Genomic DNA, 19,800 nt, shown 5'->3' with positions numbered 1-19,800 from the left:
GTGACAGTTGTTTCCAGATGACTGCCCCTTTCTAGCTCAAGTGCTGTTAGCTTCCTCTTCTCTTATGAGTGACAGTGGAAACGGCCACAGGGGCCCAGGTTTGGGTCTCTCCTTGGGAACATCAGCAGCCTCACCAGAAAAAAGTGATGAGGCACCTGGCAGCCAGGAAACGTGCAGGGCAGCGTCCAGACTGTCCCGGTAGTCCCATCCCACCCCAGGACCCCGTAACAAGAGCTGCCATGTGGTAGACACCTTCCTGTGCCAGTGGGTGCAGGGGTGTGAGACTCAGCCGGCACCATGACCCTGCCAGGTGGGCGTCATTATCTACATGAAAAGACTGAGGCTTAGAGACCTTAAACAGCTTGCCCAGGGTCGCACCGAAGAGCTAAGACTTGAGCATTAGTCTACTTGACTCAGCCTGTCTGCACTCTGATATCCCACATCTGAAGACGGAGAAGGAGGATCTAAACGCTAACTCACTAAGCTGTCCTTAAAGGTCGAACAGACTCACACAGCAGGGCTATCGAGAAGTTGCCCACCTGACACTGTAGGCATTTGCACTTCTCTGACCCTGTGAGGTGCTTTCCCCAGATGTGCTCAGTGTGTGGCAAGAGCAGAAGCTGGAAGACGGAGAAGCAGCTTGGGTGAGTAGCTGGGGACCATTAATGGCAGAGGCTAAAAACTCTACTTGCGGAGAAACCCCAGACAGTATCCAAGGCTCTAGTGGGTCGAGGGCGGGGCAGCCCCTCCCTTCCAGTCAGGAAGGCCTGCTGCTGTGGGGACCCCCGCAGCTTTACCTGTTGTCCTCAGTTCTTGGTCTTACAGTCTTCCTCGTGATAAACTCCTGTGATTTGAGGGTGCCTGAGTATCTTGAACCCCCGTGCCAGCACACCAGGGGGGCGATCGGTTGTTTCCCTGACATGCCACTGTAAGGGAAGTTAGGAGTGAGTTGTTGTAGGGCCAGAAGAGTCTCCCCGGGAAGCTCCTGCTCCAGCGCCAGGTGGCCGGGGTGCTCTCCGCAGCTCCCCTGCCCTGGCCTGGTATGCTGTCTGAAGCAGCTGTGCTTCTGTCCTGCAGCCAGAGGCAGGTGGCTCCTAGGAGTGACACTGCTGGCTGCAGCCTACCAGTCACCTGAGAAACATCACCAGCCTAACCTGGGGCCAAACTTTGCTCTCAGGGCTCGGGCAGGATGTGCTTGTCAGAGGTGCCTTCCTAACACAGCCCTGTCCACAGCCCACTTCTCCCTTCCTCGCACCTGTTTCCTCATCTATAACATGAATTTAGACTAGCTAATCATTTAAAATGTTTTAGCAGCAGAACTATTTTTTAGGTATCTACACCAAAGTCCAATATTTACAACATAAATTTCTAAATTATATTATTTCGGATGTATAAGATGTATTTATTAAGCAGTTAAGTGCTCTGAAACTTGGAATGAATAGGACAGTTGCTTATTTACACCAACCTCTGCTTCCAATTCTTTATCTTAATTTTTTTTGTTTTCTGGTTGTACAATATTAGAATATCAGGAAAAGCCTGATTGCAGAGTTAGTAGTTGGAGTAACAGGATTTTTGGCGTGTGTGTCTAAGCTAACCTTGCAACCTCAGGATACTGAGAGGAATAGAAGAGTTTGTTTTTGTTGATTCAGAAATGAATCATTAACAATATATGAGATGAACTATGTGTAATCTCCAAAACCCCACGGTTTTGGCCTACAAAAACAGCGAATTCATCTAATTCAGTCAACTAAGAATAGCTAACATTTGCTTACTAACACTGTGCCAGCATGGTATCATTTAGGCTACACACAACTCCCCTGGTGCAGATAAGGACCCAGAAACAAGGGTGTTGTCCAAGGTTGCCCAGGTGACCAGAGCTCCCACGCCCGCCCCCCACCCAGCAGCAGTCCTGGCCCAGCCTTGCCCCAGGGTTGCTGGGACCCCAGGTCAGTCTGCCTCCGCCCGCCCGCGGGAGGGGAAGAATCCAGCCTCTGTGCCCAGCGGCGCCCGCCGGCCCAGGAGTTGTTTGTTTTCTTAACGGGGTTAACCAAACCTCCGGAGCAGCAGAAGTCGAGCCCGAGTCCGTGAAAGGGGCTTTGTGTGCGGGCAGCGGAGGACGAGGGAGGGCCGGGCCGGGCGGGTGGTGGAGGGGCGGGGGCCGGGAGCCGGCATCCAGCCCACCTGCACGCCCGGGACCAGGCGGCTCCAGGAGCCGGTCGGGTCGGCAGAACACCTCCGCCCCCAGCCTTTGCCCTCTGCTCGGTCCTTGATCTTCATCTCCAGGCTCTACGTCTGGCCAGCGGGGTGAAAGTGGCCCCCCTCCCTGGCGGGGCTGGTGTGAGCTGTAACAGGCAGGCGTTTCCAACATGGCCCCCAACCAGGAGCATCAGATTCACCAGCGACCTTGTGGAAAACTCAAGGGATCAGACTGCCAGGCCTACACATTCAGAAAACCCCAGTCAGGGCCCTGTAACCTGAGTCTGGAACTTAGCTCTGTTCATATAGGGAGCCAGCCAGCGCTTAAAGAATACAGGAAACAAACTTTTCCTTTGACAGTAGTAACTGCTCTGGAGTGTACATCATGTCAGGTGTTCCTCTTTACAGGAAAATAGTCTCTGGACGTTGTTTTATCTCCCCAAAGACATAAGTGTCTCCAGATCCAGGATCTTGTTTTTCTTCTTTTGAATCTTTATACTCATGTATGAATGAAATGCATGGAGTAAGGAGCTGCGGCTTCCCAGGTGGCACCAGTGGTAAAGAACCCGCCTGTCACTGCAGGAGACACAAGAGATGCTGGTTTGATCCCTGGGTGGGGAAGATCCTTGGAGGACAGCATGGCAACCCACTCCAGTATTTTCGCCTAGAGAATCCCATGGACAGAGAGCCTGGCGGGCTACAGTCCATAGGGTCGCACAGAGTCAGACTCAACTAAAGCGACTTAGCATGCAAAAGGAGCTGCAGACTTCCTACAAGATATTTCACATCAGGCGCATCAAATCTCCTATAACTGGGAATGAAAATCCATTGATTTGAGACTTCTCAGGAACACCTGAAAATTGAACAAATGAATAAGGTAGATGACCATCTGCAGAGAGAGGGTAAGAGACAGAGAGAGCTAGGTGTCTGCCTCCGCAGGTGGGAAGAAGATTCCTGGTGTCCCTCCGCAGGCCCTCCTGTAACCCTTCAGCAACGCTGCTCCCTTCCTGCCTCTTTCCCAGGCTTTCCCTCCTGTTCCCAGGCTTTACGCAACAACCCACTCCCCACCACAACCGCCCCCCCACCCCACCCCACCATTCATTCATATAGTCTTTCAAGCAACAAATATCTCTTCTGGGTGTCCACTACCTGCTTGGGCCATAGTGGTAAGATGGCAAGAGACCATGTCCCTGAGCCGACGGTACTGAGTCTGGATGCCGAGTTGGGGACACCAGGGAGAAACACAATTTACAAAAAACAGTAGGGCTTCGCTGGCAGCTCAGCTGATGTAGAATCCACCAGCAAAGCAGGAAACCCCAGTTCGATTCCTGGGTCGGGAAGATCTGAAGAAAGGACAGGCTGCCCACTCCAGTATTCTTGGGCTTTCCTGGTGGATCAGATGGTAAAGAATCTGCCTGCAATGTGGGAGACCTGGGTTTAATCCCTGGGTTACGAAGATCCCCTGGAGGAGGGCATGGCAACACACTCCAGTATTCTTGATGAGAATCCCCATGGACAGAGGAGCCTGGTGGGTTCTCTACAGTCCATGGGGTTGCAAAGAGTTGGACATGGCTGAGCGATTAAGCAGAGCACAGCAGTAATACTGGATCAAGTGCAGAGACAGGGTGCTATATGGGGTCGCAAAGAGTCAGACACGACTGAGCGACTGAACTGACTGAACTGAAGGAAGGAAGGCATCTTTGAATAGGTGAGTTTTAGGCTAACGACTGGAAGCTCTAGGCGAAGCCCACCAGGTGAAGAGTCAGGAAAGGGTGTTACACGGAGATGAAACAGTGAGTATAAATGACCTGAGGCAGAAGGAGCTTGTTAGGTTTGACAACTGGAAGAAGGTCATTGAGGCTGGAGCCCCATGCCAGAGGGGAGGAGAGAAAATGAGATAGGGAGGCTGGGCCAGGTCATTTAAAGCTCTGGAGAGCGGGGTTGGGGGAAAAGGGGGGTTTTGTTTTAAGCACAACACAAAGCCTTTGGACAGTGTTAGGCAGAAACCTTGATAGTCGGTGCTGCTAGGTATAGAGTGGACTTTGCATGAAGGAGAGCAGCGAGAAAGAAAGGTGAGGTCCATTAGAAGATGTAGATATGGCAGCAATCTGGGTGGTAGGAATAGAGGGCAGACCTTCCTTCGGATGGGTGACCAAGAAGTTTAGAGGTCTGAGCATTCCTGGAGAGGACTAGAAGTGCAGGGTCCCTGACTGGAAGGGCCCTGGAGAGCAAGGGAGGAAATGAAATCCCAGCACTTCTCCTCATGTTGGGTCATTTCCCTTCCAGGAAGTTTCAGCTTCCTGATTCTGGCACCCTTGTGAGACGGAATTTGGGAGGAAATGGTGTAGGACATGGTATTGATGAGACCTGCTTGTCCCCATATAGGGTCCTCCTCTCAGCCTCTCTGGGGGCAGAGCTAGGAATGGGAGTAGGGGGTTTCTGCTCCAGCACTGCAGCACCTCTGCACTAAGGCGGGAGGAAGTGACTCCATGGTCCCCCCACCCCAACTGCAAAGACAGGTACTCTGCCTGCTGCACCTTCCCACCATGAAGCCTTCTGCTAAGTATGAGTTCTCGGCGGCAGGGGACTCTCCCTTCCTCCACTGCCCCCAAGACTCTCTGGGGAGAAGTCAGTGGAATGAAGGCTTGTGCTGAATGGGACAGCTCCCTTATGGGGGCGGGGAGGAGTGCTGAGAGCTGGGAGCAGAAGCCCCTACTAGCACCGGTGAGAGAGTTCTGGATTAAATCCTGCCACAGACCCAAAAAGATTCTGCCAGGAGAATGGGCAAGAGCAGTGTAGTGCCACCTTCCACAGCCCTCTTCCCCATCCATTGTCCTGTACACCAACACCACCCACCTATATCTCCAGGATGAGCTCACAAACTGCCATTTTCTCGAAATCTACTCTGCTGAAGGCTTAGCAGGGATCGTCACTCAACATTCCTACACTCTCCTGAGGGAGGCATATTATCCCAGTTTTGCAAATGGGCACAGAGATACACAGTTGGGGAAACCCATGCTGTCTTGACTTCTAAAGCAGAGCCTTTGTCCCTGCACTGCCTCTCCCCAATCTGATGCAGGTGGGGGTGAAAGATGATTGAAACGGAGGAATGGATTTGGAAACCTAATGAAGGGTGGGGCCTGTGAATGCTGGGGGAGAGGGGAAATCAAAGCCAGCGTGCGTCGAGATGGAAGGAAGGAGATGGAAGTGCAACCTGGTCCCGGGGAAGAGTGTGAGGAATGCAAGGGACGTCCGTGGTTGGTCTGGGCCCAGCCTCCCTGCTTGCCCAGCATCCACAGGTGCTTACAATCCTTAGTAGGCGTTCAAACAAGAGCAGGTGAAACTGAGCTAGCCGGCAATCCTGGCAATCACTGGGCACTCGATGAATGCGGACACGTTGACAAACAGATGCCTCTCTGCTGAAAGGTCCCCACGCACTGCCGCTCCACTAGGCTCAAAGGGCCGCGCCCGCTTCCCGCCGCCGGGGGTCCAGCCTAATCGGCCCCTTGCAGGACCCGGCGGCGCGCGGGAACGCCCGGGGCGGGGCCTGCAGGCTCGAGGAGGCGGGGCCGGCCCGCAGGGGTCTAGGGTCCGCTTTCCGAGAGTTCGGCTGCGAGCGGCGCGCTGATGCTGGAAGTTCACATCCCGTCGGCGGGGCCCGAGGCCGAGGGCACCCGGCAGAGCCCCGAGAAAGGCCACATGGTGAGCAGGGGCAGTGGATGGGAAGGGGCGCGGGGACCCACCGAATTTCCCCGCGCCAAATGCAATGGGGACCCCGCACTCCGGGCTCCGGCGCCCGAGCGCGGCGGCCCAGGAGGTCGGGGGACACCCTGTCGAGGGTTTCTGGGCCGCTGGGGTTTGCTAGCCCTGCCGACGGCGGTCCCGGCTCTTGAGGGACTGACTGCACCGGGCAGAGTCCCCAAGTGTGTGGGAGCGTGGGAGGGTCCCTGGAGAGCAGCGGCGCTCCCAGGCCGCTTTGTGCTTCTGCGGGCGGAGGGTGGGCTGGGGGCGTCGCCGGGAGCCGGTCCGGCTGCGCCCTCGCGCCGGGTCTTATGCTCACCCGCCTGCCCGCCGGCGTCCGCCAGGTGTTCCGAGTGGAGGTACTGTGCCGCGGGCGCAGACACGTCGTGCAGAGGCGCTACAGCGAGTTCCACGCGCTCCACAAGCGGGTAAGGCTGCGCCCACCACCACGCACCCCGACCCGGCTCCTGCCCGGCCCCCGGAGGTCTCTGCCACCCCCATTACCTCCCCAGGCCCAGGAGAGCTCAGGTCTTGGACACAGACGTCCCCGCGGGCTGCGGAAAGGGCGCAAAGTTGGGCAGGTCCCAGCCTGTGCTCTTCGTGCCGCTGGGCGGCCGGTCTGGCGTCCTGGCTCTTGGGGGCGGAGGGGGGGCAGTTGGGGGCGCCTCTCGCACTTGTCCACCGCCACTCACCACGCGGGTGTGTCTCAGGATAGAGCCTGAAGTTTGGGGGAGGTGGCGGCGGGGAGGACTGGGGAGGGCTCTTGGCTGGGATGAAGCGAGCTTGAGGCCTCCACCTGGATGCTGTGATCGCACCGTGGTAACCTCCTGGCAGATCAAGAAACTGTACAAAGTGCCGGACTTCCCCTCGAAACGCCTGCCCAACTGGAGGACCAGAGGGCTGGAGCAGCGGCGGCAGGGCTTGGAGGCCTATATCCAGGTTTGTGTGGCTCTCACTCTATTGCCCCTCAGTCCACAGGACCAAAGTGGGGACCCAAGCAGAGAGGTGTGGGGACATGGGGTGAGAGGGACCCATATTTATTGGCGATACTTTAAGCCTCAATTTTCTAAACAGTAAGGGGCTCCTCCTGATGGCTCAGTGGTAAGGAATCGACCTGCAACGCAGGAGATACAGGTTCGAACTCTGGGTTGGGAAGGTTCCCTCGAGAAAGGAATGGCAACTCACCCCAGTATTCTTGCCTGGAGAATGCCATGAGCAGAGGAGCCTAGCAGGCTACAGCCTATAGTGTCACAAAGTCGGACATGACCAAAGTGACTTGGCAGTCGCTCACAGTGGGTCTAAACATCCCTCTCTGAACTGGTAGGTGATCTCAGTAAGATGCAGGCTTGTTCTCTTTCCCTCCAGAGTGAGATTGTGTGCTGCCCTCCTGATAAGGGTGGAGGCCCTTCTCCTCTCTCCTGCACAGTTATGCCCGATTACAGGCCAGGCAGGCTTCATGGGCCAATCTGTCACCTGGGGCTAGTGCTCAGAAGGGCCCTAGCTTGGTTTAATGCTCTGCTCTGGGTGTCTTGAACTTCTTTGTCGGAAGGGCCCCAGGTTTTCATTTTGTACCAGGCTCTGCATGTTACACGGCTCAATCTGATTACAGGTTTCCTCTGTTCTCTTCTCCAGGGCATCCTATATTTGAACCAGGATGTGCCCAAGGAACTACTGGAATTCCTGAGTCTCCGGCACTGGCCCACAGACCCCAAGGCAGGCAACTGGGGGTGAGCATCCATCCCTACAGGGGCTTGACATGGGAGGGGCCCCAGGGCTGGGGGGTGGGGGCTCTCTGCAGCCAGCAGGTGAGGAGGCCAAGCCCCTTTCCTTCTCATATCTACCAGGCCATAGCTTGGTCCTTCCTCTTTGAGATATGACCTCCTTGGTCATTTTCTTGACCCAGTGGAGGGGCTGTTCTCTGGAGCACCTTCGTTACCCTAGCTGCCTCCGGAACTGAGTCTGTTACAAATAGAAGCAGCAGTCCCCTGGGAGGTGAAAGTCTGGGCTTCCGCATCTCCACCCTTGCCTCAGGCTCCCCCAGGCAGTTCACAGCCACTCTCTTCAGCTCCCTGGGGGAGTGCCTGCCTGGCAACAACGGGCAAGGCCGTCTCCATCTGCCCTGGGCTCCTGCTGCCCCCTCGTGGCCATGTGCTAGGGCCTCCTGCTTCCAGCCTGTCCCTCCTGATACCACTGCCCACTTTTGCGCTGTGGGTCCTTGGTGACAACAGTTCCTGTCTCCATCCAACCCAAGACTTTTCTCTGCCTCCCCCTCCACTGTTCATGACCCCTTTTCTTCTTAGCTCGCAGCTGTATCACCGGCCTGTCGTCAGCTTCCCCATGGATCCTTACATTTGCATCCCATCCCCAGGTGAGATGGTTCCTCCTGACTTATAATGCTCATTTAGGGCCCAGGTAGCAGGGTGGGAGTGAGGGTGAACTTGGGTGTCTCCCAGCTTTCAGGATCCCGGGCAGCATCTCCCTATTGCCCTCCTTTGGGGCCACACCTCCCTGCTGCCCCTGTAGTCTTTGTATTCTCCAGGGACCTGCTGCTACTGCTAAGCCGCTTCAGTCGTGTCCGACTCTGTGTGACCCCATAGACGGCAGCCCACCAGGCTCCCCCGTCCCTGGGATTCTCCAGGCAAGAACACTGGAGAGGGTTGCCATTTCCTTCTCCAATGCATGAAAGTGAAAAGTGAAAGTGAAGTCGCTCAGTCGTGTCTGACTAGTAGTGACCCCATGGACTGCAGCCTTCCAGGCTCCTCTGTCCATGGGATTTTCCAGGCAAGAACACTGGAGTGGGGTGCCATTTCCTTCTCCAATGCATGAAAGTGAAAGTGAAGTTGCTCAGTTGCAACCCCATGGACTGCAGCCCACCAGGCTCCTCTGTCCATGGGATTTTCCAGGCAAGAGTACCGGAGTGGGGTGCCATCGCCTTCTCGGGAGAAGGCACGGTGAAATGAGCTCGGCTCCCCTGCTCTCCATTCCTCACCAGCCTGGCTTTACCGTAGATGTGAACAGAAAGTGAACTGGAAACGCCAAGGCCTCATTTGGGGTGGCCAACTGCTACCTGCTGCCTTGGCATGGGCTCCTCCTGTTCCCGGGACTAGGGGGAGGGGCGGTGGCGGTGATGCGGGGAGGTGCCGTCCAGTTCCCCCGGCAGGAACTCGGAGCTGCAGGCCACCCCACACCACCTCTTGCCTGGCGGCCCCTACCCCTTCCTCCTGTTTTCCTTCTGTCCTAGAGCCTCTGCCCAACGTGGTGGTGCACGGTGTGCTCCAGGGCCTCTATGGCTTCAATGCCAGCACAGCCGAAGCCCAGCCGGAGGCCGCCCGTCACCCTGCTCCAATGCCACTGACGCCCTGACCAGCGCAGCTTTTAGGCCACCTGCCAGAACAATCATGTGCCTCAGTCCTCAAGCTGGGTCACCCTTGGCCTGGACCCAGGACTCGCCAATCTCCACCCCTCTGGGCTCAGAACTCAGCTGCACTGGTATCTGAGGTAGTGGAATCCTAGAACTTAGGGGCCAGAGCAGGGACAAGAGAGAGTAGGGAATCAAGGGAGAATTCCTTTATAACTTTCATAGCCCACCAATCTGCCTGCACTGCAGGACACTCAGGTTCGGGAAGATCCCCTAGAAAAGGGAATGGCAACCCACTCTAGTATTGCCTAGAGGACCCCATGGACAGAGGAGTCGAGTGGCCTACAGTCCATGGGGTTGCAAAGAGTCAGACACTGAGTGACCAGCACTTTCATGAAAAGGTGCAGGTGCATGCTCTCCCCTCCCCCTACACTAGGAGGAGGGGAGGGCGTGCAAAGGTTGAGGCTCAGCAGCTGGCGAAGTTTCGAAGCCAAGTGGCAGAAGCTCCGCCTTGAGGTTTTGTGCACAACACCTGGGGAAGGGTGCAGGCGCCCGAGGAGGGGACTGGCACCACTGCCACAGGGGCCCCAGTCCAGCTGGCGCTAGACTTGGAAGGAGTTGCTGAAGGGCCCAGAACCCAGCGCATACACAGATTACTAAAAAAAAAAAAAAAAACACCATTTTTTTAATTGGTCAGTGTTGGTAGGAGTTTGTTACAAAACTGGGCCCGTGGAATGGGAGGGGAGGGGCCCGCCCCGTAAGATGCCAGCCCTGGGGCCGGCGCAGCACGGAGCCCTGTGGCGGGCTATCTTCACCCCTGGGAGGGCGACAGGGCCACACAGACAGTTGCTCAGAGGGAAGAGGCCCCTGGGGCCCTACTCTTTGGCAATGGCAAAGGGCTTCTCCACCTCGATCTTGCCACAGTCTGCGATTGTCACGTCCTTCAGAGGCTTGTCCCGACCATCTGTCTTGGTGCTCTCTACCTTCCGTACTACATCCTGGGGAGGAAGGCAGAGTGTCAGGCCTGCCCCGCCAGGGGCACACGCCCCAGTGTGCAGCTGGGAGGGCTGAGACCCACACGTGAGGAACAGCGTACAAACCAGGAGGCACCAAAATCCTACGGGCATCATGACCAGGTGCCCACCCGGGTCAGAGAGAATCCAGCTTTGACAACAGGGGGATGCAGAAGTTTTGGTCCTCTGAAGTACCACCAGGCTGGGCTAGGGGTATGTTGGGGAGGGAGTGGGGGGATGGGGAGTGGGTACCAAGTGGCTTCTCCAGGACAGCGTGTCCAGCTGGCCCTGTACAACTAATGGTGGAGCCAGGACATGACTGTCTGAGTGACAGGCTGAAGGAGCTTTATCTGTGAAGCCTCAAAGGGGCCTCCTGGTCAGCCTCTGCCTGGGGCCTGGAGGAATTTAGAATTTGGGGGCAAGATTTCCCTGGTAGTCCAGTGGTTAAGAATGCACTTGCCCAGCGCAGAGGGCACAGGTTCAATCCCTCACTGAGAAACTAAGATCCTGCATGCCACAGCCGAAAGAAGAAAAAGAACTTGGGGGCATAGAGGTAGGCTGCTGATTCACAATTCACCCCAGATTTGCACAAATAAAAAAACTGGTCTGAATCTATATGTTCCCTTTTGGGAAAGGGATAAAATAAATGGATGCCCTGCCCTGGTCTTTGTCAGATCTCGGTGGGGTGGGAGTCGGGGTTGCCCAGGGATAGCCTCACAACCCCAAACTCACCATGCCCTCTAGAACTTTGCCAAACACTACATGCTTGCCGTCTAGCCAAGCAGTCTTGACTGTCGTGATGAAGAACTGGGAGCCGTTGGTGTCTTTGCCTGCGTTGGCCATGCTCACCCAGCCGGGCCCATAGTGTTTAAGCTTGAAGTTCTCATCGGGGAAGCGTTCACCGTAGATGCTCTTACCTGAGAAGAAAGAGTAGGTCAGGGAGCTAGGATGGGGGTGGTGGGCAGCAAAGCAGATCTCTGGGGTGAGGATTCTAGAGGCCCTACCTGTCCCCGTCAGGCCAGGTTCCAGTGGAGGACGAGCACACGCGCACCCGCTTCCCACCCTCTGGCCCTGGAGCCAAACCATGGTGACAGGCAAAGTGGGGCATGAGGCCAGGCTGAGTGCACAGTACACATGACGTGAGAAGACAGCTGGATGGCTTTCAAGTAAGGCACATATTAGAAACGGCCTTGGATGTGGCCTCAGAGGCCTGCCGTGGAGACTTTAGTGGAGAAGAGGTACTGGGCAGGATGCAGGGGGCAGGGGAGGGTAAGAACCCTCCAGAAAAGGACTGCTACAGCTGACCAGCTTTTCTTCCTGAGAGCACAGAAGATGCTGAGGAAGTGCCAAGCAGGAAGAGAGACGAGTGGGGAGGGGCTGCCATGTGCGTTCTGGAAAGTCAAGAGCCTCATGGACAACTGAACCTCAAAACAGAAGGTGGCTCTGAGTGCGTGTACTATGTGTGTGGAGGGTCTGGGGCCTGGGAGCGAGACAGGAGCCAAGAGCACATCTCTACCCACCCCAACCTTCCAGAGAGCCTAACTTCAACTCCCAAAGCTAGGTCCCGGGGAAAATGCTGCAGCCTCCTCTGTCCCTGTGAGAGAGTGCACTCGAGGCCCCAAGAGGCCCAGCAGCAGAGGAGAGACTTCCACTTCGTTTCGCCCAGCACCTTTCGAACTTATTTGCATACGAAGCCTTTTTCTCCTCCTTCATGACAACCAGACAGACAGACAGCCTCTTGAGGACAGTTCTGGAGTGGAGTAGTGGGATCAAAAATAAGCTATTTTTATGTGTATTGTGAAATGTAAAAAGAAAATTGTCAACTCCTTAAGAAAAAAAGATTCCCGTGTGAGAATCCTTTGTAAAACTCAGCCAACTGCAAGATTTTGACTACTGCTGCTATCCAGAAAACCTCCAAACCTATACACTTAGCTCCCATCACTTTCCCAAGATACAAGGAGTCCCAAACTTCAATGGATAGCGAGGGCTGTAAACTCAACATACTTGGTCGTCTCTCTCCAGGCGTCGGTTGTTCTCGTAACGCGCCCCCTCTGCACGCTGTCGGTGCCGCCCTCTCCCCCGCCCTCTCTTCCCATGCCCGCTCCCTGCGCTGCAATCACAGCTGAGGCTCAGAGTGGGAACGGGGTGCCAGAGGACTGGTGCAAGCATCTGACACATTAAACAAAACCCATCCCTCATCCTCAAAGATAATGAAGGCAAGATGCACAAGATACCCTCGCTGGGAAGCAGCAGTGCTGGAGTTCAAACCAAGGTGGGCTGGTTCTCGAATCTCTGCTCTTACCCTGTAGGAATCCTCCCTGGGTTCACGCTCGCACTGCTCGATGCACGGGCGGTTGTACCAACCCCCTGCCAGTCTGCTTCTCCTGTGCCCATGTCCTGAATCCACCACATTATCCCTCAAAATTCCCATGCCAGCAGACCTTGCTCCCATTCAAGTCTTCAGCAGATCTTCACTCTATGGAGGACAAAGCCCTGGGGCCTGGGCCTGGCCCTGGCCTGCCACTCTGGGCTCCTGGTGGGAGCTCCACTTCCACCCTCCTGACCCACCTTCGACCAAGCCCCTGCCGCAGAGCTGAACGCATGCCTTAACCCTGCCTCTTCCTTGCCCATTCAAATTCTCCCCAGTCAGGACCCAGCTCAAATCCTCATGTTTGCAAGCGTATTTCTTGATCACCTTGGCCCAAAGTGGGCTTCCTTGGTGGCTCAGACAGTAAAGAATCTGCCTGCAATGTGGGAGACAATTCCTGAGTCAGGAAGATCCCCTGGAGAAGGGAATGGTTACCTACTCCAGTACTCTTGCCTGAAGAATTCCATGGACAGAGGAGCCTGGTGGGCTACAGTCCATGGGGTTGCAAAGAGTCAGACACGACTGAGCGGCTATCACTTTCACTTGGCCCTAAGTGAGTCCTTCACTTGTCAGCGCTTTGAGGATGGCTGGCTTTCCTTACCACTCGCAGGGTGCTGCACACTCAAAATCTCACCTCACCACCCCCAGCACCCACAGCTCCTGACACCCAACTCTACAGACGAGGAAACTGAGGTTCAGAGGCCTTGCTTGCCTGCGGTCACAAAGTGCGAAGGTGGCCGACACTCAACAGCGTGTCACCCATGAATGCAGTGCTTTGTATCATGGCTGCTTGTCCTCGTCCAGCCAACTATGACATCTTGTGTCACTTTCCTAGTGATTTCTCCTAGTTCTTCCCACCGAAATGGTAAACAGCTTGAGGGCAGAGCATGAGCCCTAAAAGCTGTGTCACAGCCTGTTTGTGACTTTTCAGGGACTGGAAGTGAAAGTGAGCTGCGGTCCCACTGACTCTGTTTTTGTTTTGTGTCCTCAGCACCCACCACAGAGCCTGGCCCCGTCAACACGGGTCAGCTGGGTGAGCTGCAGCTGCGGTCTGAGAGAATGACAGGCTGTACACCCAAGTGTGGTGACACCTGCGGCTTAGTCCAGGGTGTCCGTCTGTCCTACTGTGCAAAGAGTGCAGGGGTCAGACCGGCAGCTCTTGTCAAGTGCTCTCTGGTGAGAGACTGCCAAGGAAAGCAATTTCTCTCAGTCCTGTTGGGGCCTCCAAGGTCAGCACACGAGTTTTGCATACCTGACCTACAATCACCTACAGGTATGTTTTGCTTTGCTTCCCTCCCCTCAGCAGGTACAGTGGGGAATGTCAGAGGCTAAATCAGCATGTTGGCCAGCTGCGCAAAATGCTCCTACGTCTGCCTGAAACCCATTCTTCCCTCTCCTCTGTACTGGGTTCCCTGGCCCTCCCACCCTGGGGGCTGCCCTGAGACACCCCTATGCCCAGAGGACTTGAGGTTACCTCCAGTGCCATCTCCCCGGGTGAAATCTCCACCCTGGATCATGAAGTCCTTGATCACACGATGGAATTTGCTGTCTTTGTAGCCAAATCCTTTCTAGAAAAAGGGATAGGAAGGTGAGAACGTGGCTTGAGGCACAAGGCAGACACTAGACAGGCCCTGTAGAAGAGAAAGCCCTGCCACAGATCCATCCTTCAACATGCTACTGGGTGACTAGTGACCAAAGTCCAGGCCAGGAAAGGCGAAGATCCCACGTTCCTTGGCCTTTATACAATTCCCCTTCACATAATGCCTCTAGCTTTCCCTTTTCATTTCCTAATCTAATCATAGGAAGAAACTGACAAATTTCAAAGAAACTGACAGAAAAAAAGAAAAGTTACCTGCTGATGCAACAGAAAGCTGGAATGCAAACTTTCTTAAATGAGGAATTCAGTTCCTTAAAATCTGGAAAGCTCTGGGCCTCTCACTCTGGTCCAGAGGCCACAAGCTAGTTTCCCTAGATGTTTCCTTCAGTTACTCAAAGATGAATAATCAAGATCTCAAAGATGAAAAATTTTCTCCAAAAAAAGAAAAATTCTAATTCTGGATTTAGTTTTTAAAACTCTCGCAAGATGCGGTACTCCTGGATTCCCAGGGCCAGAGGGCGCAGCTGGTGCTCTGCGAGGCCCACTGCTATGGATGGGCCACGTTCGGCAGGTCAGTTTGCTGTCACCCTACTTGCCAAACTTCACCGCCTTTGAGTATGGCTACCCTGCCTCCAGACACTTACCTCTCCTGTAGCCAAGGCCACAAAATTATCCACTGTTTTTGGAACAGTCTTTCCAAAGAGACCGATGACCACCCGGCCTATATCTTCATCTCCAATTCGCAGGTCAAAGTACACCTGAGGAAAAAGGCCATTTAAAACTTGGCATCTTAAAAGGGATCTTCCTAGGGAATGAAGGGCCAAGAAACTACCCGGAAGATGGTAGAGAAAACAGAACCATATTTTAATAGCAGTGTTTCTGCATCTGATTTCGGTGGCGACAAAAACCCCACGAAAATCTAATGAATGCTCCATATGTTAGTTTACACTCTCTTTTCACTACTGGGTAACAACCTTTGCTCTAAATAAATAATGGGCCCAGATTCTAAAAATTAACATCAAAAAACCATAAAGAGGGGAGCCCAAGCACACCACTCAGGTTTAAACTACACTGCTGTGGTTTGGAATTGGAAGTGACTAAAATCTGGCCTAAGAAGAGAAAGGACTAACAATTTGGCAGACGCGATCTTTCACCATTTCCCTAGCACCAGGGGTATTTGCAAAGTCTGCAAGCCCGGCCCCAGCTGCGCATGCTGGGTCAGGGCCGGGCGATCGGGGAGGGTCTGCGTCATTCTCCTGTCTGAATGCGTGAGGATCGCCCAGGTACCAAGAGGCCACAGTAGGGAGACTAGGGAGGGGCAGAGCCAAAGCCGAGGACACCCAGGCCCAAGCTCCGGACACATGTAACCAGCTGGGCCAAGGCCTGAACACTGGAGGCGAGGACGGGCCTCGCCAGGCAGGTCTGGAGAGGGGAGGCCAGACCTTGACAGTGACTTTGGGCCCCTTCTTCTTCTCATCGGCCGCGGATGGTCCAGGCAACAGCAAGAAGAAGACGGAGCCCACAACCAGGGCGGCGACGAATAGGACCTTCATGTTCCGCTCCGAGAGGCGCAGCATCCACCGGGAGAAGCTAGCGCGGCCCGGGCGCCGAGGCCGGAAGAGGGTGGGGATGCAGCGACGTGTGACCCAGCGCTTCCACCGAGGGCATCCGGGGGGGCCCGGGGCTCCTGCACGCCTCCGAGAGGGAGGCGGGCCCCATTTCCCCCCCTCTAATTGGGCGCCGGATGGTAGGTCTCGACGCGGGGCGGAGCCCGGCTCGCCGACTGGGGCGGGCGGAGACGCCGGCTCGTGGGTGGCTGCCACGTTACTGCAGCCTCATTGGCTCCGCAGCTCGCTGATACCTATCAATGGGAAGAGATCAGCGGAAGGCGGCACCGCCTCCAAAAGCCCAGGGATTGGGCTGCTGAAGAGACCACAAGCCCCAGCAGACCGAGCCAGTGGCCTGCCCCGCGTTTATGGGAGTGGAAGTCGTTTGGCAGTTGGTGACCAATGCTTTAGGTTAGGAAGTCTGTGGATGGGGCAAGAAGACACTTGTCCGTGTGGGCCAAAGACTAGTCACCACCGAATTGGGTTTGAGTGTGATAACCTTCAAAAACTCAGGGTACTCACCGTATAACCTTCCCAGGTGGCTTAGATGGTAAAGAATCTGCAGTGCAGGAGACCGGGCCTCCATCCCTGGGTCGGGAGAACCCCCTGGAGAATGGAATGGCAGCCACTCCAGTATTCTTGCCTGGGGAATCCCATGGACAGAGGATCCTGGCCCGCTGTTGCACACTGAGAAAAACTGTTTACCAAGCTAGTTTTCAAAGCAGCCTTTCACCAAGAGAGGAACTAATGCTAAAATAGCCTTCTTCCACCAGCGACCCCCCCCCCCCCCACAACCCCCGACTTTTGGGATAAAAACAAGCTTGATGGATACCGTGCTCTCAGTATGAAGTTTTTCTTTCATGATGATTTTTTTTAAAATTTATTTTTGACTGTGCTGGGTCTCCAGTGCTGCCCAGGCTTTTCTCTAGTTGTGGTTAGCGGGAGCTACTCTTACGGTGAGTGGGCTTCTCATTCTGGTAGCTTCTCTTGTTGCGTTAAAGGGGCTCTAGGGCGTGCAGGCTTCAGTAGTTGAGGGTCCCACGCTCTAGAGCACAGGCTCCGTAGTTGTGGCGCATGGGCTTAGTTGCTTCTCACATTTTCCCTGACCATTGGCGGGCTTCCCCTGTGGCTCAGCTGGTAAAAGAATCTGCCTGCAATGCGGGAGACCTGGGTTCAATCCTTGGGTTGGGAAGATCCCCGGAGAGAGGAAAGGCTATCCACGCCAATATTCTGCCCTGGGGACTTCCACGGGCTGTATAATCCATGGGGTCGCAGAGTTGGACATGACTGAGCGGCTTTCACTCCTGTATTGGCAGGCGGATTCTTTACCACTGAGCCTCCAGGGAAGCCCTCTAATGATTATCTTACAGGTGTTTTTCATTAGTGAAGGAAGACCATTTAAGTAGTATTGAGTGGTAATAAAAAAAACTGGAACCAGACAATCTTGGCCAGATTGGTGGTTGTGCTGTATATGCACTGGTGATTTTAGATTGTTACATAGTTACATCATAGTTACACCTTCTGTCTGTATTGATGTTCATTAGCAGAGCAGAATTACAAAGCTGCCATTTCCTAGTTGTTTCAGAGCAGATCTTAACTTCCTGGTATTCTAGCACTGAAGAACCACAGGGATACAGCAAACTAGTAAGTGATGAATGTCCCAATTCTTCCAGAAATGTTTATCTTTAAAGTGATGCACTGGCTAGGGCAATGTTCAACCCAAGAGAATGATGCAAGAATGTGAAAATATCAGGCATTATTTTCATTCCTGGAGCCTTCAATCATATTGAAGTTAGTCCTAGCTGGATACTTGGTTACAAATGAACCAGGAGAGGTTAAAACCAAACCAACCAACCAAAACAAGCAAAATTAGCCAAGAAAGGTAAGACATTTTATTTTACATACAAAAAGGGTGCAAATTGAGTCCTTTCCTCCCCAGACTGGAGAAGAGGTATACTTAAAGATCACATTTGTGTTTTCCATGGTGCCCTAGGAAATGGGCTACTCTGAGATAATATCAAGGCCCATTTCCATTGACTTCAAAGAAGGCTACTTCCTCCGCAGAGGAGTTTTTACTAAATGGTGTACAAATCTCTCTCCTGGAGGAACCATTTCAAATACACCTGAAATTGACATTCATGTTTAAAAATACTACAAGTTTCATTTTCACAGCTGAGCTTTGCAGACCAGTGCCAGGGTTTATGAAACAATATTATGTATCTAAAATAAAAGGTTAAAAAAAAAGGCATTTAACAATAATCACATCCACACATCAATTAAAACTGATTTCCACAGCTGATTTATACATTATCTAGTCTTAAAAAAAAACTGCAATCAACATCCCAACATCTTTTTAAAAGTACAATGGGCAAAGATTTAAGAAACAGACAAAATAATAATATAATAAATTAGAGCATGTATACATCCAATGGGAATTGATTCAACATTATTTTCCATGGCGGGGGTGGGGGAAGCTTATATTTTTGGTTTCATCTTTTTTTTTTCCTGTTTATTCTTCTGCTTGATAAATGGGGCTACACTAGAAACTCACTTGTTTCTTGTTTACTTCTGAAAATATTCAGGAACACATGGTCCAGCAGCCTGGGCTTTTTTTTTTTTAAGGTGGGCTGTCTTCATGGAAATGAAATGGACACAGATGAGCGCTGGCATGTGCACACACACACAGAGGCATACAAATGCAACCGCACACACCCATCTGTATAGTCCTCCCCTTCCCCCACCCCTCCCCACCAAGAAATGGCTCATCTTCCTGAGACATTCCTAACAGATTGATAAGCCTCTTAGAAAAGCTTTCCACGTAAGGGCTGGCCTGGGATTTGGTCTGGAGCTCATGAAGGGGAACACTGAAAATGTCTCACCTGCTCTGAAAGCGGGGATTTGCGGGAACGCGGCAGTCAGGACAGCTGTCCTCGTGTGTTACCGGGACGACTGCATGACATCCCCACTTCTTACCATGGACGAAGGTGGTGATGGCACTGGGAAGATGATCATGAGTACAAGAAGAAAAACAGCAAAATAAATTCCGTCCACAGAACTGAGGTTCTTTTATAACATGGAGTTCGGTAACCAAACTAGAAATATATGGAGTACACGTTCACTTTCTTCCTTTGTAAAACAAGCTGAGCTACAAATACACATTGGAGTGGACTTCTTGGTTGCTTTTTTAAGGAAATATGTCAACTACTACTGTCTATACCCAGGGAACCTACTTACTATTTTGAATACAATGGAGAAACCTTTTGCACTCAGTCACCTGCAAAAGGAATTAGGAAAAACAGATTTTTAAGACTGCTTAATTGATCAAAGATTTCCAAGATTCCTTACCTGTGGCTAAAACACTGCTTAAGATGCTGCCAACCCTCAAAAGGGCCATGGTTTCCTTATTCATAAACAAAATCACTCCCTTTCCCCACCAAAAAAAATACAACCCACAGGCATCCCATTTTGATTCCTAGCAAACCATAAGGAGGAAGACTGGGAGGCAGGACCTTCCTGGAGCCCTGAAGTTGGCAAAAGCAAGAACCCCAGAAAAAAGTGCCTGTTGCTCACATCAATCCAGATGGGGTGCCAAGTCATCCTGGCCCCCTAAAGGTTTCTGGAATTCATCTGCCCACCTTGGATCAATGGTGGGGATGGTGGCAGTGGCCTAGCAAAGGCAATGCTGGCTGTATGGCACAGCAAGCTCCTGATCTGAGAAATTCTAGCCCTAACATGGCTCTGACACTGGAGACAACACTGGCAGAGCAGTTCACTGAGAATGAAATCTGGTGTCAATGTGGGAACAGAAGAGGTGACTGGGACACAAGAGGCATATAGACATGCATTAAATGAAAGATCAGTTTCCTTAGAGGAGATTCTTTCTAGGCTGCCATGAAAGCACTTATTTTTGAAAACTGCAG

The 19,800-nt window shown here is 53.3% G+C and overlaps 2 protein-coding genes across 2 annotated transcripts; one reads left to right on the top strand and one right to left on the bottom strand.

Annotated features, from left to right (window-relative positions):
* Window positions 1-5,823: 5,823 nt before the first annotated feature.
* Window positions 5,824-9,964, top strand: SNX22 (sorting nexin 22). Its single transcript, XM_052646275.1, has 7 exons — window positions 5,824-5,898; window positions 6,282-6,365; window positions 6,772-6,876; window positions 7,570-7,664; window positions 8,003-8,035; window positions 8,238-8,305; window positions 9,179-9,964. The coding sequence occupies exons 1-7, from the start codon at window positions 5,824-5,826 to the stop codon at window positions 9,298-9,300; spliced, it is 582 nt and encodes a 193-aa protein (XP_052502235.1). The 3' UTR covers window positions 9,301-9,964.
* Window positions 9,961-15,898, bottom strand: PPIB (peptidylprolyl isomerase B). The gene is made up of 5 exons (XM_052646274.1): window positions 15,716-15,898; window positions 14,918-15,031; window positions 14,151-14,244; window positions 11,041-11,225; window positions 9,961-10,293 (listed from the first exon to the last, which is right to left on the bottom strand). The coding sequence occupies exons 1-5, from the start codon at window positions 15,848-15,850 to the stop codon at window positions 10,171-10,173; spliced, it is 651 nt and encodes a 216-aa protein (XP_052502234.1). The 5' UTR covers window positions 15,851-15,898; the 3' UTR covers window positions 9,961-10,170.
* Window positions 15,899-19,800: the final 3,902 nt, after the last annotated feature.

Source organism: Budorcas taxicolor, chromosome 10, assembly GCF_023091745.1.
Source record: "Budorcas taxicolor isolate Tak-1 chromosome 10, Takin1.1, whole genome shotgun sequence".
In the NCBI taxonomy this organism is placed as follows: Eukaryota; Metazoa; Chordata; class Mammalia; order Artiodactyla; family Bovidae; genus Budorcas; species Budorcas taxicolor.
The sequence above is the reverse complement of the archived record's forward strand: the minus strand, read 5'-3'. Positions and strand labels throughout refer to the sequence as shown.

Bases quoted from the DNA above. Each gene is read 5' to 3' on its own strand.
- PPIB (XM_052646274.1), bottom strand. From the start codon at position 15,850: ATGCTGCGCCTCTCGGAGCGGAACATGAAGGTCCTATTCGTCGCCGCC. The intron at 14,245-14,917 runs GTAAGTGTCTGG...CCCTTTTTCTAG, and splicing joins TGGCCTTGGCTACAGGAGAG to AAAGGATTTGGCTACAAAGA. The intron at 11,226-14,150 runs GTAACCTCAAGT...CTTTCTTCTCAG, and splicing joins CCGGGGAGATGGCACTGGAG to GTAAGAGCATCTACGGTGAA.
- SNX22 (XM_052646275.1), top strand. From the start codon at position 5,824: ATGCTGGAAGTTCACATCCCGTCGGCGGGGCCCGAGGCCGAGGGCACC. The intron at 8,036-8,237 runs GCAAGGCCGTCT...TTTTCTTCTTAG, and splicing joins TGCCTGCCTGGCAACAACGG to CTCGCAGCTGTATCACCGGC. The intron at 8,306-9,178 runs GTGAGATGGTTC...CTTCTGTCCTAG, and splicing joins CATTTGCATCCCATCCCCAG to AGCCTCTGCCCAACGTGGTG.